The sequence below is a fragment of the Macaca mulatta genome, chromosome 19 (genome assembly GCF_049350105.2).
Source record: "Macaca mulatta isolate MMU2019108-1 chromosome 19, T2T-MMU8v2.0, whole genome shotgun sequence".
NCBI lineage: Eukaryota > Metazoa > Chordata > Mammalia > Primates > Cercopithecidae > Macaca > Macaca mulatta.
In genome coordinates, this window is record NC_133424.1 from 22,484,725 (window position 1) to 22,502,728 (window position 18,004).

The window sequence follows — 18,004 nt, forward strand, 5'->3', positions numbered from 1 at the left end:
GAGATTATGAAATTTATGTGAAAGTTAGAGTGTTCAAAAATGACAAATTTGATGGATTTATTTATAAGATTTTACTAAAATTAGGTTTAGGTTTTTTTTTTGTTTTATTTTTTGAGATGGCGTTTCACTCTTGTTGCCCAGGCTGGAGTGCAATGGCCCGATCTCAGCTCACTACAACCTCCACCTCCTGGGTTCAAATGATTCTCCTGCCTCAGACTCCTGAGTAGCTGGGATTACAGGCGCCCATCACCACACCTGACTAATTTTTGTATTTTTAGTGGAGAAGGGGTTTCACTACGCCGACCAGGCTGGTCTTGAACTTCTGACCTCAGGTGATCTACCCGCCTCGGCCACCCAAACTGATGCCATTAAAGGAGTAAGCCATCACGCCCGGTCTTCAGTATTGATAATACACTATTACTAAAGTAAAAATTGATTTACTGTTGAACAAAAATTTTATGTATTATTAACATGGCAGTAAACTATATTTGTTCACATTTTGAATACATTTAAAAAGAGAGTAAAGAAGAGAAAGAATTTTCCCATGCTCTGGGGTGGGCCCGGCTCAGCTCAGGGAGGAAGCCCTGCCTGGAAAGGCTGCAGCCTTTTGTTATCAGAAGCATCTGATAACATCTTCTGTCACTCAGGGCCTGAAGGGGCGGGGCCTTAAACATCATCCAATCAGGGACGCTGGGCTGGGACCGTCCAATCAGGCATGCAGCTGGAGCAGACAGGGCGACTTCCGGGATGTGGTCGGACCTTTGGCTCTCGCCGCAGCCGGAGGTCAAGGTGTGGTGCTTGCTGCTGTGTGTCTTCTCCTCCTAGAGGCCCAGCTTCTGTGGTCCTGTGACCTGCAGGTATTGGGAGATCCACAGCTAAGTCGCCAGGACCCCCTGGAAGCCTAGACATGGTGAGTGTGCCGGGTCCGACATCCGGAGAGAGTGGCCGGGGCTGGTTGGAACCGGCTGTGGCGGGACTCAGGCCTCCCCGCAGTGAGCTCCACAATCTGTGCCCGAAGTTCTCCTTGCCTAGCTCCACCTCAGTCCGCTTCAGCCATAAGATGGCGGCTGCGCTGACCCCCGGCCCCCGGGCGTCCTGTCTCTAACCTGCGCTATAACTGTGCCCTGGCCTGGAGACCTCTTGGGGCAGCTCTGCACCCGCAGCGCGGAGTGTCTCACATACGTGCAGGGACCATGGGAGGGTCGTCAGAGGAGAATCCTGACTCCGCGTGTGGGTTCATGAATGGGAAGAGGTTTGGTCCGTGAGGTTCCCAGCTCCTGTTTCCTCTTATTAAAAATTTACGGAAGTCAGCGCACAAATATAAAATAATTTATCCAAAGAGTGGTTCCAAAATTGTAGAGCACCCAGCTGTGGGTTGTAGTTTATGGTCTATTGAAGGGATTTGACGGAAGAGTTTTATAAGGCGCATAATGAAGAAAACCAAATTCAATAATTGGTTAGGTATAGTTAGGTAGTTTCTTAGTTTGTACTATCAAGATGGAAATTTCTTGATTATGTTGTCAGAGATTAATTGGCAGTTTATAGTTTCTTAAGCCTGAATTTTTTTCCCCAATATAGTAATTTACAAAAAGTGCATTTGAATTAGTTTGTTTTTTTGAGACAAAGTCTCACTCTGTCGCCCAGGCTGGAGCGCAGTGGCACCGTCTGGGCTCACTGCAATCTCCGCCTACCAGGTTCACGTGGTTCTCCTGATTTAGCCTCCCAAGTAGCTGGGATTACAGGCATGCGCCACCACGCCCCCTTAACTTTTTTTTTTTTTTTTTTTTTTTTTGAGAAGGAATCTGGCTCTGTGGCCCAGGCTGGAGTGCAGTGGCGCCATCTCGGCTCACTGCAAGCTACGCCTCCCGGGTTCACGCCAGTCTCCAGACTCAGCCTCCTGAGTAGCTGGGACTACAGGCACCCGGCATCACGCCCGGCTAATTTTTCTATTTTTAATAGAGACAGGGTTTCACTGTGTTAGCCAGGATGGTCTCGATCTCCTGACCTCGTGTTTCACCCGCCTCGGCCTCCCAAAGTGCTGGGATTACAGGTGTAAGCCACCGCGCCTGGCCGGATTAGGTTTTTTAAAAGTAGAATTTAGGAACTAGAACCTCTTCAGTCTAACTGCCTATTTGCACACCCCACAAGGAACTGCTGTTTCCTTGCATTTTTCACATGTGTCCCAAGCAGGGCCTCAAGTCTATCCCCCATCCCCTATTTCTCCAGCCTGACTCTGGCTTGCAGTAAAATACTTAATTTCCTCTTCCTTCTGACATTCCCAAATGCCAGTTTCCCCTCCCTTATTCATATTATCAACTATTTGTCCTTTAGTGTACTTTTTGATACCTGTTTTAATCATTTTTTTGACAAAGCATTTGATGGCACATTTAAAAAAAATTGTTTTCTGTTTGTAAATATTTTTTCTTCTGTTTTCCCTAGACACAGATATCAGAATGTTTTGGGGGTCAAGGTTTCCCTTTGGAAACTTTATAGGGAGATGTGTCCTCAGCTACCCTTCAATTTTTTTCTTGGACCTGAGATTCAGTACTGTCTGGGGAAAAACCAGGATACCCGCCATGGCTATGTCTGCGAGAGTGTCTAGTGAATATCAGTTCCTGGGTCATTTTCTCCCCTAAGACAACCTGAGGTATGGAGTGGAGCCTCTCAAGAGAGCAGGTGAATGCCCTTTGACTGAGAGGCATCTTCTGGTGCGCTGTTTTTTTGGAAAGCTACCCCCTTGAGATACTAATATTGTCTTTACCCAACCCAGCTTCCATTTCTTGGAGACGCGTTGCTGTTCAGACAATCAGATGCTGGTAGTGAAGGGGAAACCAAAATAATTTTTGCCCCTGGATTCTCTTAGGGGACAGAAAAATAGTGATAGAAAAATGGTAAAAAGTTTGTGAAATAAAATAGCACTCCAAAGACAAAGAAAAAAAACTGATCCCAGTGAGATGGTGCAAGAAGTTGCAAAGTGAAATATACCTGGGGCACTCACTGGGACAGAGTTTGTTCAGAGTCTCCTGAGAGAATGATTATTGAGCACTTAAGTGAACAGGATGGGGTGGGAGAATCTCTAAAGTAATTGGATGGCCTGACTTGACACACGAGTCAGACATATCTGTACCTTGAAATGATTAAGTGATTTCTTCACTTATTTTGACCAGGTTTTTGTGTGTGTGTGTGTGTGTGTGTGTGTGTGTTTTTTTTTTTTTTTTTTTTTTTGACAGTGTTTTCCTCTGTCGCCCAGGCTGTAGTGCAGTGGTGCAATCTCTGCAGTGCTACTTTTTGTATTTTTAGTAGAGATGGGGGTTTGCCATATTGGCCAGGCTGTTTGAGCTCAAAATTCTGACCTCAAGTAATCTGCCCACCTTGGCCTCCCAAAGTGCTGGGATTGCAGGTGTGAGCCACTGTGTCCGGCTGACCTCAGTTTTTTAACTGTAAATTGCATTTTATTAGTAGGGTTTGAAAGGTAAGAAAATATTTACAAAGGGCATAAAAAAGGTGAGTTTCAGAAAATAATACCTAATTATATATTTGTTGAAAATTCTCATTCACCTTTTTCTCAGAGTGAATTTAGAAGTTTTCTCAGGTTTGTTTTGTTTTGTTTTGTTTTGTTTTTTGTTGAGACAGAGTGTCACTCTGTCACCCAGGCTGGAGTGCAGTGGTGGGATCTCAGCTCACTGCAAACTCTGCCTCCCAGGTTCATGCCGTTCTCCTGCTTCACTCTCCCGAGTTGCTGGGACTACAGGTGCCCACCACCATGCCCAGCTAATTTTTTTGTATTTTTAGCAGACACGGGGTTTCACCTTGTTAGCCAGGGTGCTCTCGATCTCCTGACCTCATGATCCGCCTGCCTTGGCCCCCCAAAGTGCTGGGATTACAGGTGTAAGCCACTGTGCCCAGCCTTCTGGTGTGTTTTTTATGGCTGAATGATTTCAAACAGAATTCCATCTAGCTTTTAGAATGTTAGCTACTGAGAAAAAAAAAATAAGAAAAATTGTTCTTCCATTTCGGCTGTAGAGAATTAATATATTTCCACAAGCAAATGTGGTAGATAATTGGGGAGTTACATAGATTTGTGAAAACATCAGTTTCTTTTTTTGCAGGGTGAATTTGCTAAAGTAAATATCTTTGTTCTATATCCTGTTATTTCGATTTCTGAGTTTAATGCTAAATTTTATGTGATGAAACTTGGTACCTCGTAGAAGTGTTCCCATATAACTAATTGTTTACCACATGATTTTTAATACAAAAAGTAAAATAATACTTTATTGTCCAAAAGAAATAAATACCTTTCTTTCTCTTACTGAGGTACAAAATACTAGCACCTTAAAATTTTCTTATATGTTTTTGGATCATTTTGCTGGATTCTTTCAAACAGTTTCAAAAACTAAGTGAATGACTCTGACATGGTAATTAAAGCTTGAGCCCAATGACTGCAAACTGAGGTTAATTTTGAGCCAGCAAAAGGAGGTTATTAAAGACCCAGTTAGTTCCTTCTGGAAAGCCTTTCCTGCAGATGTCCCAGCCTGCTCACCCCAGCGGTGGAAAAAGCCTCCATAGTGAGAGAAGCTACAGAGCCCTGCAAAGCTGGGGCCCCACAGGCAGATGCAGTTAAGGTTAAGATAGAAAGGGTTGGGGAATGTCTTACTGAAGATAAAATTGTTACTGTTTTGAGGCAGTTTTGAGAGGTTTTAAACCAGTTACATGTATGTTAAAAAAAAAAAAATTGAATTCCAAAGGAGTATTGCAACAGGAGGAAGTACCAACTATAAGATCTTTAAGGATTGCAAAGATTAGGCAGAAAAGGGCTTTTTTTCCTAAGGATAAAAAAATAAGTTTAGAAAAAAGGTGAGGGGAATGTTTAAATGAAGGTTGAAATAATCAGGTTTTAGATCAGAGAATGTTTTACCCTGAAGTCAGTGTGTTCTTAGGAGGGATATAAAATGAGGTTGTGTGGTGGCTCAGACTGAGCATAGCTCAGAGTTCGGGAGCCTGTGGGAAGAAAATAAACTTAAGTGAATTTTGATTAAGAAGTATTTTATGTTGACCACTGAAGACAAATTCAGCTGCTTTTTTAATGAGAAAAAGAAGAAAATATGCGAGTGTTTTCCTGGCTGTGTATTGGGTAAGTAAAGAGAGAACCATCTAAGTCATAATGGGAAGGGTGTGTCTTTTCATAAAGTGTTCCTGGAGAACACAGAGGATAGAGAATTTTATTAATCACAGCTGTTTATTGTCTATGTGCTTCATCTTTTCCCACCTCTTTTCTTGGTTCTATACTTCCATTTGGCTTTTTGGGAGTTGTATATTATATTTGAAACCAGTAAATATAACTACAGTGTTCTGCTGAGTTCTGTGAGTAACTCTATCGGGTTACTGAATTTCAAAAAGGTTATGGGAGTCCCCAACTTTTAAACAGTAGGTCAGAAGCATAGATGAGCCCATGGAGTTTGTGACTGGCATCTGCAGTGAGGACAATGTTGTGGGACTGAGCCCTGAATCAGGGTCTATGCTGACTCTGGGTGGTGTCAGAATTCAAGTGTTAGACAATGAGTTGATGTTGGAGAGTTGTTGGTGTTCATCAAACTCTGCAGATTTGGTGCCAGAAGAAAAATAGCACAGACTTCTGGCCTGGAATGAAACTCTAGGTGTCTGGGAATGGGAGGCTCTGCTCTCCTCTACACAGGCTGTGACACTGCCCCTTGTTCTTTGATTTCAGATCTCCTCCCAGGGTGACAGAGGACTGAAAACTTAGAGATCTGATGACAAACCCCTTTTTGCGAAAGCTGCCAGCAGAGGATTTCCACCCACTCACAAACACTAGACATTGATGTGTCCACACCCCTCTCAGGACAAGGCACCACCCTCAGGAATTTTACCACAGCATTTTTGACCCTAGTGGTTTTTTTGGCCAAAAACCTACAAAAGTATCTACAAGTCTCCTGGCATATCTCTGTTTTCAGACACTGAATCTGCAGTAGCGACCTGTTTCTCCACCAGCCTAGGGTTGTCGACCACGTGTTCATAATCTTATCTCCCTGCACAGCCCCACCTGAGCCACTATCTATTGCGCAGACCAGTCTGTCCACCTGCATTGCACTCTCTCTAACCCAGGGACTTTTTTTTCTTTTAACTTTTATTTTTGGTTGGTTCAGGGGTACACATGCAGGTTTGTTTTACAGCTAAAATTGTGTCATGGAAGTTTGGTGTGCAGATTATTTTGTCACTGCAGTACTAATCATAGCACTAAAAAGGTACTTTTTCTGACCCTTTTAGTTCTGCCACCCTCCATCCTCAACTAGGCCTCAGTGTCTTTTTTTCTCCTCTGTGTTCATTTGTTCTTGTTATTAAGCTCTTACTTATAAATAATAGCATGCATTTGGTTTTCTGTTTCTGCATCAGTTTTCTAAGAATAGTGATCTCCAGCTTCATTCCATGTTGCTGCAAAGGACATAATCTTTTTGTTTTGTTTTGTTTTTTTGTTTTGTTTTATGGCCACACAGGATTTCATGATTTCATGATGTTTATGTACCATTATTTGTTTGTTTGTTTTGAGATGGAGTCTCGCTATGTCACTCATGCTGGAGTACAGTGGCATGATCTCAGTTCACTGCAACCTCCACCTCCCAGGTTCAAGCAGTTCTTCTGCCACTGCCTCCCGAGTAACAAGGATTACAGGTGTGTGCCACAACACCCAGCTAATTTTTGTATTTTTAGTATAGATGGGGTTTTACCATGTAGGCCAGGCTGATCTCAAACTCCTGACTTCCGATGATCCGTCGCCTTGGCCTCCCAAAGTGTTGGGATTACAAGTGTGAGCCATTGCACCTGGCCCATATTTTGTTTTTATTAAGTTTTTTGTGTTTTGTTATATTTGGAGACAGGGTCTCACTCTTTTTCTCAGGCTGGAGTGCAGTGGTGTGGTCTTGGCTCACTAAAACCTCAACTTCTCAGGCTCAAGCTATCCGCTTCTACCTAAGCTTCCCAAGTAGCTAAGAATAAAGGCTTGTGCCACCATGCCTAGCTAATTTTTCTTTTTGTATTTTTTTTTTTTTTTTTTTTTATAGATGGGATTTTGCCATGTTGTCCATGCCGGTCTCAAACTCCTGAGCTCAGGCAATCCACCTGGCTCGGCCCCCAAAGTGCTGGATTACAGGCATGTGCCATCATATAACCATACCATATTTTGTTTATCCAGTCTACCAGTGATAGGCATTTAGGCTGATTCCATGTCTTTGCTATTGTGAATAGTGCTGCAATGAACGTGATTGTGCATGTGTCTTTGTGATAGAATCATCTGTATATTTTTAGGTATATACCCAATTGTGAGGTTACTGGGTCAAATGGTAATTTTGTTTTTAGTTTAGTGAGGAATCACCACACTGCTTTTCACAATGGTTGAATTATGATAATGGCCATTCTCACTGGTTTGAGATGATTTCTTGTTGTGGTTTTCTTTTGCATTTCTGTAATGATTAGTGATGAGCATTTTTTTATATGCTTGTTAGCCACATGTTTGTCTTCTTTTGAAGACAAGCATCTTCTTAATGTTTTTATCTTTTAAGTGAGGTTTTTTTTTTTCTTGTAAACTTGTTTTAGTTCCTAATGAATTCTGGATAGCAGACCTTTGTCAGAAGCATAGTTTGCAAGTATTTTCTATTATTCTGTAGGTTGTCACTTTACTGTGTTGATCCTTTCCTTCGCTGTGAAAAAGATCATTAGTTTAATTAGGTCCCATTTGTCAATTTTTGCTTTTGTTGCAATTACTTTTGATATCTTCATTATCTTTGCCAGTTTCTATGTCTAGAATGGCACTTCTTACCTTCCAGGGTTTCTTTTTTTATATACATAATTTTTCAGATTAACATTTAAGTCTTTCATTTACCTTGAGTTGATTTTTTTATGTGGTGTTATAAAAGGATCCAATTTCAATCTGCTACATAGTGGTAGCTGGTTGTTCCAGTACCATTTATTAAATAGGAAGTTCTTCCCCCATTCCTGTTGTCACCTTTGTTGAAGATCAGATGGTTTTAGGTGTGTGGCATTATTTCTGGGCTCCCTATTCTGTTGCATTGGTCTATGAGTTTGTTTTTGTACCAGTACCATGTTGCTTGGTTTACTGTAGCCCTGTTGTATAGTTTGAAGTCAGGTAATGTAATGCCTCCAACTTTGTTGTTTTTGCTTACGATTGCCTTGGCTATTCAGGCTCTTTTTTGGTTCCGTGTGAATTTTAAAATTGTTTTTTTAGTTCTGTTAAAAAATATTTTGGTGGTTTGATTAAATTAGCATTACATCTGTAAATGTATTTCAGCAGTATGACCGTTTTATGATAGTGATCTTTTTTATTCATGAGCATAAAGTGGTTTTCCATTTGTTTGTATCATCTCTGGCTTCTTTAAGCATTGTTTTGTAATTCTTGTCATAGAGATCTTTTCCCTTTCTGGTTATCTGTATTTCTAGATATGTTATTCTTTTCTGTGGCAGTTGTGAATGGGGTTGTGTTTTCCATTCAGATTTGGCCTAGATGTTTTTGATATATAGGGTTGCTACTAATTTTTGTACATTTCTTTTGTATCCTGAGACTTTATTCAAGTTGTCAGTTTAAAGAGCTTTTCTGCTTAGAGTATATGGGTTTCCAGATGTAGAATCATGTTGTTTGCAAATAGGGATAGTTTGACTTTCTCTCTTTTTGTTTGGATGCCTTTTATTTTTATCTTTTGCCTGATTGCTGTGGGTAAGACTTCCAATTTTATGTTGAATAGGAGTGTTGAGAGAAGACGTCCTTGTCTTGTGCCAGTTATCAAGAAGGAATGCTTCCAGGTTTTGTCCATTCAGTATGTTGGCTGTGAGTTTGTCATAGATAACTTACTATTTTGACGTATGTACCTTCAATGCCTAGTTTGTTGAGGGTTTTTAACGTGAAAAATGTTAAATTTTATTGAAAGCCTTTTGTGCATCTATTGAGATAGTCTTGTGGTTTCTCTCTTTAATTCTGTTTATGTGATGAATCACATTTATTGATTTGTGTATGTTGAACAAACCTTGAATCCCCAAAATAAACCGTAGTTTATCACAGCGGGTTAGCTTTTTGATAAGCTGCTGGATTTGGTTTGCCAGTAGTTTGTTGACGATTTCTTTTTTTTTTTCTTTTTTTGAGATGGAGTCTTGCTGTGTCACCCAGGCTGGAGTGCAGTGGTGTGATCTTGGCTCATTGCAACTTCTGCCTCCCAGGTTCAAGTGATTCCCCTGTCTCAGCCTCTTGAGTAGCTGGGCTTACAGTCGTGTGGTACCATACCCGGCTAATTTTTTTGTGTTTTTAGAAGTGATGGGGTTTAATCGTGTTGGCCAGGCTGGTCTTGAACTATTGACCTCAGATAATCAGCCCATCTTGGGCTCCCAAAGTGCTGGGATTACAGGTGTGAGCCACCAGGCCCAGCCGTTTGTTGAAGATTTTGGCATCAATGTTCATCAAGGATATTGGCCTGAAGTTGCCTTTTTTTTTGTTTTTGTTTTTTCTGTTAGGTTTTGGTATCAGAATGATGCTGTTCTTACACAATGAGTTGGAGAGGAGTTTCTTCTTTTTAATTTTTTGATTTTGTTTTAGTAGAAATAATTTAATCTTTTGAAATTGTTTTAGTAGAAATAATATCAGCTTCTATTTGTACATCTGGTAGAATTCAGCTGTGAATATGTCTGGTCCTGAGCTTCATTTCATCGGTAGGTTATTTATTACTCTTTCAGTTTTTTGAGCTTATCTATCTATTTAGGGCTTTGATGTTTTTGTGTGTATTCAGTCTTGGGAGGATGTATTTGTTCCAGAATTTTTTCATTTCTTCTAGAGTTTTGTTTTGTTTTTTTATGTGCATAGTATGTTCATACAGACTTCAGTATATATATATATTTTTTTTATTTTATATTTGCTTATGTGCATAGTATATTCATAGACTTCAGTATATTTTTGTGGGGTCAGTGGTAATGTATCTTTTTCTCATTTCTAATTGTGTTTATTTGTATCTTCATTAATATAGCTAGTAGTTTATTTACCTTTTAAAAAAAAAATAGATTGAATGCCTGGATTTCTTGATATTTTGTAGTTTTTCATGTCTAAATCTCCTTCAGTTCAGATCTGATTTTGGTTATTTCTTGTCTTTTGCTAGCTTAGCGGCTGATTTGCTTTTGTTGCTCTCAGTCTTTTTTTTATGTTGTCAGGTTGTTAAACTGAGATCTAACTTTTTGGTGTGAGGATTTAATGCTATAAATTTTTCTTGTAATACTGCCTTAGCTGTATTGCAGGGATTCTGGTATGTTGTATTTTTGTTCTTATTTGTTTCAAAAGACTTCTTGGTTTCTGCTTTAATTTCATTATTTACCAAAAGGTTATTCAAGTGTAGGCCATTTAATTTTTATTTAATTGTATGGTTTCCAGTTGTTTTATTGGTATTGAATTATATTTTTCTTAAGCTATAGTCTGTGTGTGTGGTTTGCATCATTTTGGGATTTTTGAATTTGCTGAGAATGGTTTTATTTCTGATTGTGTGGTCAATTTTAGAGTATGTGGCACGTGGTAATGAGAAGAATGTGTATTATGGTATTTTTAGATGAAGAGTTCTGTAGATGTCTATTAGGACTATTTGGTCAAGTGTTGAGTTCAGGTCCTAATATTGTTGTTAATTTTTTTCTACAGTGATCTGTCCGTTAGTGCCTGTGAGATGTAGTCTCTGATTATTACTGTGTCAGATTCTAAGTCTCTTCATAGGTCTCTAAGAACTTGCTTTATTCATGTGGACCCATGGATTTTTTTATAACACCTTTCTCTCTTCTGCTTTCCCCCCCATAAACGTCCTTTCAAGTGCACACAGTGTGCAAAATTCAGATGTCCAAGAGTTCAAGAACTTGTCCAGAGACCTGGCTGTTTTAAGAGAAAATATAAATTTGCAACAAGAGGCTTTATTCTCATATGTGAAAATAAGGGAGGATAACTTGCTGATTTTTAAAAAAAGGTTTAGATTATGTGTATATATTTCTTCTGCTTTTTGAAATATATGTAAATCATATTAACAATGAAACAAACCTTTTGTCATTCTTTTTGACTCAGAATTGTCTTTATTTGGGACCTGAGATTCATTGCTTTCTTTTTGTCTTGGCAAAAGATTATTTTTTTTTTATCTTTAGTCTTTAAACTAGACACAGATTTGTTCAGAGTAAACTTCATTTCAAGAGCATTAAAAAGTTGAGCATGAAGATCAGAATAAATTTAGCAATACAGAATAATATAGACTAAAAGATACTGAGTAAGTTCTTTGGCAGAAACCTGATTATCCAAGATGATTATTTGCAGGCTGACATACTTACACTGCAAAAGCCAGAAGAGTTCAGTGTATAAACTGAACAGTGGAGTCTGTTGTACTTGGGTTACTTCAGTACAGTTAGTGCAGTTATGTGTAGTGTTTGTAGACAACTTGCATTCATGTAAATTAAACAGTATTTTCTACGATAGTATGAATATAAGGCCACAATGTTTACTTTGAATTCCTTAGTTATTTTAATATTGTTATTCATACTTTTGAAATACAGTGTTTTAACTGAATTATAGTTCAGATAATTTTTTAAAATCTTACATACCTTATGACAAGTACATAAAATTAGTCATATATGTATATCTGATATCCAAAGAAATTTACCATTAAATTGTTACAGTAGATATTAGTCTGACATGCTTATTAATTTATCCAATAGTAATAATTATAGGTAAGCATAATTTTAGTGTCATATTTTACCGAATTAGTATGCTGCTATTACGGAACAAATAAACACAGGTGATATGGCTACCCAAAAACCATAATAGCTCTCCAGTTAGCTATGTTGCAAGCTCTAATATATTCTACTATATTAACACAGATTTCAATGTTTTCTAAAATAGTGCTGGTGGAAGCTGTCAGATATATTCCAATATAGATCTCACATTCAATGGTTAGGAAATAAGAGAGCAGCAGAGATGGAAGATAAATCTTTTAAAATTCTGCTGAGAACTGGGCATGGTGGCTCATGCCTCTAATCCCAGGACTTTGGGAGGCCAAGGTGGGTGAATCACCTGAGGTCAGGAGTTTGAGACCAGCCTGGACAACATAGTGAAAACTTGTCTCTACCAAAAATACAAAATTAGCTGGGTGTGGTGGCACATGCCTGTAGTCCCAGCTATTTGTGAGGCTCAGACAGGAGAATCACTTGAACCCAGGAGGCAAAGTTTGAGGTGAGCCAAGATCACACCATTACACTCCAACCTGGGCAACAAGAATGAAACTCCATCTCAAAAAAAAAAAAAAAAAAAAAAAAATTCTGCTGAGAATATGCCCCCTTTATTCAATAATGCTCATGTTTCTCTTGCTGAGAGTAGCTATGCACTTCGGGTGTTTGGAGAGAAATTCTTCTTAGGGAGGTATTTTCTGGCTGACTTGATCAATTTTATATCCAATCTCAGTTTTTTCTTAAGACATTTTAACTTTTTTCTCTCAATATAATTTTTCTCAGAACAAGAGCTGTTTTTCTCTCGAACGCATTGCGTGTCTGTTTCAGAAACCCTATTAGTATCCAATGGTATCTGTGAAAGATGTGGGCTGTCACAGTGAGAACTCTGAGAGCTATCTCTATCTGGAGTCATGGTAAAACCCAGCAGTATTTTTTCATGTCACCATTATAAATAAAAACTCAGGCTGAAACACTGCTCCTTTTTCTATTATTGTGAAGGTGCAATTCTACCCAGGAGGTCTGCAGACTCTCCTCCTGCTGCTCAGGCTTCACTCTCTGATGTGGCACCGGAGTGCTGCTGTGGCAATTGGGATTCAACTAAGATGTGAGTTTCCAACTGTGAGCCCTGTGCTGTGGGCCGTGCCTCAGTGGCAGATGGTAGGGGTCAAGAGAATACACTAGCCACCAGGAGAGGGAAACAGGAGTGCTCAAGCCCAATGCTCGGGAAGTAGAGAGCTATTACTTTAAAATTTAAATAGCCAAAAAGATAGCACCCGAATCAACAATTTTTGTAGAAGAGTCAAAGCCTACCTTCACCAGACACTGGGGTTCAAGTTGCACAACTACTTCCAGTCATGAAGATGTGAAAAGTTTATTTTTTCATTGATTATAACCATTTAGCATACATGGATGGCCTTCCCAACTACCAGGTGAATTTAGGATGAACTATGTGTGACATGGTGCTGTAAATTCTACTTGTAGATGAATTATGGTGATTGTCTTTCTGTCTTTGCAATCTCTTGAGCAAATTGACTGTAATGCATGTCACATTCACATGTAATCGTATCATAAAACAGTTTTCTTTCTGTTCTGTTATTGTGGAGTTCCTTTGGGGCTAAAGAAAATTTTGCTTTTAATTATATTTTCCAAACCCAGTCTAGAATTACCAGACATAATGTAAACACATAAGGTACCAACTAAGCTTTACTCTAGATGGGCCTTTTTGGCTTCCAGTCAATTCACAATTGTGCAGTGAAGTGCATGCTGTCCCCTAAATATGCAGGTGGAATTGTGTCTCTGCCTACTTGGTATCTATCATCCTCTACAGTCACTTTTAGAGAGGCTAGACCAGATGTCTACAAACTTCGTAGGTCAGATATTAACCATTTTACCTCTTCTGATGACTTGTGTCTTCAGACTTGAAACTGATTCAGTGACCATCTGTCACCGAAACCCAATCAGTAAAATATGTGCATTGAGTAGACCTGTAGACATGAGAATCTCCATTTCTCCCTCCTTCCTCATGCTAAAATGCCCACAAATGTTCAGGTAACATTTACCTTGAATATTGCTGCTACTTTACCCATGGAGGGCCTGAATTTGCAGCTCCAAATTCTAAATCTAGGTCTTGAGAATTGAGACGGAAAAAACAAGTTTTTATCTGAGGAATGCAAGTCCTTTTAGGTATCAAACTCAGAGAGACATTAAAATGAGAGCACAGTCATGTTTCTCTCCCTTTGTTTTCAGCTATATATCTCTTGAAACTGTTCACTGTTGCCACAAGTAGCTATAAATTAAACTAATTCCACACTGGACACTACATTCCATATCCTTAACCTTGATGTATATCCAATCAATTATTAAAGTTATTTCTTTACAGAAATAAGAATTTCTCACAACCAATTTTGCATCAGTGAGCACTCACTGTTCCTTTTTTTTTTTTTTTTTTTTTTTGCCTTTACAAATCCACTTGTAAGTGCTGCTAATCAAAGTGTAGGTTCCAGGCAACTTGAATATTTTGTCTCAAGTTAAAATCCTTAAGCTTGACCCAAATAAACTGTCTGCTTTTGTTCATGTCGTGTCAGCTTTTTAAAGGTTAACTATTATTTAGAATGTTCTAGAGCAGCCTCTATGAGGGAATCTCTCCTTTGATTTCACTTTACTTGCTGTAACACCCAAAAATGCAGAGTGAGGTTGATTTCACCTAGAATTTGCAAATAAGGTCTGGCTGACCTCTGCCTGGGATTTACAAGGCAGGGCCGGACTTTGGATTTAGAATTTATAGAAAACCAACAGGAGGCATTTTCTGCATTGTGAGATATCAACATAGACATTTTTAATTCCTCTTTTGAGAGTGTGGCTTTTTGACCTTTTCACATCTTTTTCATTAACTTGCCATAGTTATGTGAGAGGCTCCAGGGGTAAATAGAATCTGATGGCAGAATCTGTAAGTGTAAACAAGCATCTTAAGGCCACAAAGTATCCAGAGCCACGACCACAACTATACCTACCTGTAAAATGTGATACTGGAGTAAAGTATTCTTGTCCTTCTACTTACCCAACAGCTAGCAAATCAGGACAGCTAGCAAATCAGGATGGATGACCCAGGTTGTGGAGTTCAACCAAGGCAGTTCCATTTTTTATTTAGAATCATCCTAAGTCTTCTCTGCCTGGCTTATCAGTGGACCATCAGCCCCAGGTCACTGGGAACCCTCTCACAATCACCTGTGAATCTTTGAGACATTTGAGAATGTCCAGAACAGAATTGTGTCAGGCTGACAAGAGTGATTAATTCTGCTTCTGTGTGAGAGAAATGAGTTATCCTGTGTTTGTTTTGCCCCTTACACAAGAAGTATCTTTGATTGGTACCCAGATGAGAGTTTTTCCAGTTCCTTGGTACTTGGGTAAAAAATCAGGAGGTCTGGAGGCTCAAATAGATAAACTAATTGCTTTCATTTCATATAGTCATTAAAAAAAATAGATGAAGCAGGCCAGGTGCAGTGGCTCATACCTGTAACCCCAGCACTTTGGGAAGCCAAGATGGGTGGATCATCTGAGATCAGGAGTTTGAGACTAGCCTGGCCAACATGGTGAAATCCTATCTCTACTAAAAAAACCAAAAGTAGCTGGGTGTGGTGGCTTATGCCTGTAGGCTTGGCTACTTGCAAGGCTGAGGCAGGAGAATCTCTTGAACCTGGGAAGTGGAGGCTGCAGTAAGCCGAGATCCCATCTTTGCACTCCAGCCTGGGCAACAAAGTGAGACTTCATCTCAAAAAACAGAAAAAGAAAAGAAAAATAGATGAAGCAGTCATAGTTCCTACCATCCTGGCAGTTTTAGCCTAGACTAGCAACTGGAAATATGGTTGAAATATACATCAGATGGTGGGTACAGCAAATAGACGTGTGCAAAAAATTGGGGCTTTATTTGGGCCACTTTCTTTATACTGTGGCTTCTGATGTCTACACCTGAACTTAGAAGAGTCGTCATTATTATTTGTATTTATTTTAGCCTGCTAAGAATACTTTTCTTTTTTTTTATTTGAGACAGAGTCTCGCTCTGTCGCCCAGGCTGGAGTCCAGTGGCGCGATCTTGGCTCACGGCAAACTCCTCCTCCCGAGTTCATGCTATTCTCCTGCCTCAGGTTTCTGAGTCGCTGGGACCACAGGCGCCTGCCACCACGCCCAGCTAATTTTTTTTTTTTTTTTTTTTTTTGTATTTTTAGTAGAGACAGGTTTCACCGTGTTAGTCAGGATGGTCTCGATTTCCTGACCTTGTGATCCACCCACCTCAGCCTCCCAAAGTGCTGGGATTCTAGGCGTGAGCCACCGCACCTGGCCAGAATACTTACTTTTCTTCTAAAAAAGTTATTCTAGATAACCTTAAGGGATTTTTAAAAATTGCTTATTAGCATATAATATAAAATTTGCAGGGCAGTGGCAAAAAAGATTAAAATTATACAAACTCAGACTTAGGTTTACTTAAGTAAGCTTTAAAAAAATGAACTGACAATACCCCCCAGTGGCACAGAGAACTTAATTGTACATCGGCTGTACACTCTGCCCCAGCCCTGTGCATATTCACCCTTTTTAGAGTCCTTATTTATGTTTGGCTCTACCCTGGCGTCTTGCCTCACAGAACTGATTAGAAGAGATCAGAGTTTTGGGTCATGAATCCTGTTGCCTTTTTAGAGCTGCTGCTCAACATTTTCTGCAACCCAACAGATAAATGGGAAATATAAAGTATGTATTATAGGATCTTACTTTTCAAATTTTTTATTAAACCCAGTGCTTGCAGAAACATTATTTAGCAACTTGTTTTCTGTTCCTGCAGATCTAGTAGTTGATTCACAAGTCCCAAGAAAGTAAGTATAAACACAATAAAAATTTATCTAAATTGCATTAAACTCTTTCCATCTGTATCTCTTTCATCTGTCTATATTTACCTTTTATTCTTTGCATTTTTTGAAAAAATCAATGACAGATCAACAGAAATAGAAATAAAAATGCTGGGTCCTTTAAAGCCTTGGAATTATTGAACACGTAGTATCGACTCACAGGGTGTTATTAGGATTAAACCACATAATGTGCTATCACAGTGCTCTGTAACATCCTATTGAGCACATAGTACCTGCTTAATAAACATTGCATTAGTACATGTGCACATGTTGTTTTCCAAATGCAGACTTACTCAGAAATTGCTACCTTCTGTTTTCTCTGTAAACTTTAGAGTCAGCAAAGAGTATAATACTTTAGAATGAAGAATGATTGTCTTCATTTGTACCAGAAGTATTTGTGTTGTGACAAGAGTGCTGGGTTATCAGCCCAGGCTTCTAATGAGTGTCACCTGGCCATTTTGCAGAACTCTCTTTACTTGTGCCCTGTCCATGGATTCTGTTTATTGTTCTGGTGGAAGCCACCATGTTGTTTTAATTAAGTGGTTCATGTGACTCTAAGGTGAGGTCAGAATCAAGTATGAGGAATTCAAAATACATTCATGAGAGTTAAGTTCCATCTTTGCATTAAAGGGTGGTTCAAGAACCCGTTCTGTTTGGATTTGGTAGGGACAGGACAGCGTGGCCCATATTTCCAGTACTGTAGTGGAAATTGCTGGTGCCTGTGTCAGGGGATGGCTCCTGAGGACAAAATAAAAGTGCATTTTTATCTCTGTGGAGCTACTCATTGTTTCTCAATCTCTTCTCCTATAAAGGACAGAAATGGGTGGAGTTTCTCTGTCTTGGTTCTTCTGCCTGTGGATGTGGTGACAGCAGGTAGACCTGTGGTGCTGACACTTTTAAAGGCATGTTCTCAAGATGCAGGTATAATTTGCCCAGAGAATTTTATCTGAGAAATAATCCTAGAGAAGGAGGAGAAAGAGGAAAAAATGGCCTTTTTTTTTTTTTTTTTTTTCAGCTAAATATGTCTCAGATCAAGATCTGTGTCCACTCTGCTTCCTCCAGGAAACAAGTTTGGTACTTGCAAACCTGTACTTCTCTACTTGTGTTTTTCCTCCCTAATGAGTTTGTCTTAACTACTTTAAAAAATTCTTACAATAATCAAAGTCTCTGAAAAATATATTTTTCTATATACCAGAGCCTTCTCTACATTATGGCTTCTTATATGCCATGCAGAAATCTCACTATGAATTTATAATCTGCAATATTAAAAATGTCCCTTTGTGGCTGTTGAACATGGGAAGGTGTAGATACTCCAAATTCCTGTTGGGGAAAACCTGGGGTTTTTAGTGAAGACAGAG

General features: G+C 39.3%; 1 protein-coding gene across 1 annotated transcript in view; it reads left to right on the forward strand.

The window, feature by feature from the left end:
• Positions 1–766: 766 nt before the first annotated feature.
• Positions 767–18,004, forward strand: part of LOC144336905 (uncharacterized) — a 47,928-nt gene continuing 30,690 nt past the window's right edge. Inside the window, exon 1 of the mRNA XM_077978615.1 lies at positions 767–910. Coding sequence (XP_077834741.1) covers positions 908–910 — 3 coding nt within the window. The 5' untranslated portion in view covers positions 767–907. The remainder of the gene's footprint in view (positions 911–18,004) is intronic.